Raw genomic sequence first — 1,112 nt, forward strand, 5'->3', positions numbered from 1 at the left:
GGATAAAATTCCTTTCTAGGAAGCCTGAAGAGTGTTTCTGTTCTTGGCTGCATAGATGTGGTGGAATATACATACCTCGTAGTAAGCCAGCAACCCAGCTTCTTTTGTATAAGGTCCAGCTGGCCCAGGGCCCGATGTTGGTGCCCCAACAGCAGTGTTGGATGGATTCTGGAGGATGTAGCTATGTCCGTAGGTTGGGAATCCAACAAGGAGTTTCTCAGCTGGAGCACCATTGCTCTTCCAATAGTTCATAGCATAATCCTATTTTTTTTTTAAAAAAAAAGCATCTTAGTTCATTCTGTGCCCCAATTTGTAGGCTGTATGATGAATATTTAAACTTCTCACTGGCAGTGCAATCACAGTGGTCTGTGAGATGGACTCCCAAACTGTACTTACAACACTGAGGTAGATATTATTGCCACTGTACAGAGGGCTGTTTTCCCCTGTTTGTCCATCCCCGGAGCTGTAGAAATCATAAGTCATCACGTGGAAGTAGTCCAAGTACCTGCAGAGAAAGGTTCATGTGTCTGCGTCCTGGCCAGTTCAGTCATCCAGACCCAACTGTTGCTTCAGTCCTGGCCATCTACCCCGGAACAACCCTGGCTGTGCCCACACTTTCTGCAAATCAGGCTTCTTCAAGACCTCTTTTGAGCAAGCCTTCCAAGGGCTAGAGACAAGTCCCTCTTGCAGAGGAGGGAGGCAGAGGACAATGCAAGGTGGGAATTGTGCTGAAGTTGTGGCAAGTGAGAGATGTTCTCTGATGGCTTGGAGTGGCTGAAGCCAGCCTGCTGTTACCCTTCCCTCACAGAGGTGTCCATTTTTCCACCAAAGAAGCACCGCTCGCATGGCCTTCTTGCCCTGTACAGCAGCATGGGGGCTGCTCAGGCAGTGAGGTTGGGTTGTGCCCAAAATGGCAGGAAGAGCCTAGGAGGAATCTCTTGAAGGAAGTTCTAGAAAGTGCACCAGAGAATTTGCTACTCACTTTCCCAGCTCAGCAATCTGGTAGCCAGCCTGAATGTTGGAAAGTCCTGCAGCAACAGCAGCTGTGATCATGAGGCGAGGCTTGTTAACCTGCTTGGCTTCCTGCTCAAAGGCGGCCAGCATTTCCTGTG

At 49.2% G+C, this 1,112-nt stretch overlaps 1 protein-coding gene across 1 annotated transcript in view; it reads right to left on the minus strand.

The window, feature by feature from the left end:
* LOC110388341 (acidic mammalian chitinase-like) overlaps nt 1-1,107 on the minus strand; it is a gene marked incomplete at its 5' end in the record, with an annotated part of 4,005 nt that extends 2,898 nt beyond the window's left edge. The window contains 3 exon segments of the mRNA XM_021377506.1: nt 105-261; nt 397-505; nt 983-1,107. Coding sequence (XP_021233181.1) covers nt 105-261; nt 397-505; nt 983-1,107 — 391 coding nt within the window.

The sequence above is a fragment of the Numida meleagris genome, chromosome 25 (assembly GCF_002078875.1).
Source record: "Numida meleagris isolate 19003 breed g44 Domestic line chromosome 25, NumMel1.0, whole genome shotgun sequence".
In the NCBI taxonomy this organism is placed as follows: Eukaryota; Metazoa; Chordata; class Aves; order Galliformes; family Numididae; genus Numida; species Numida meleagris.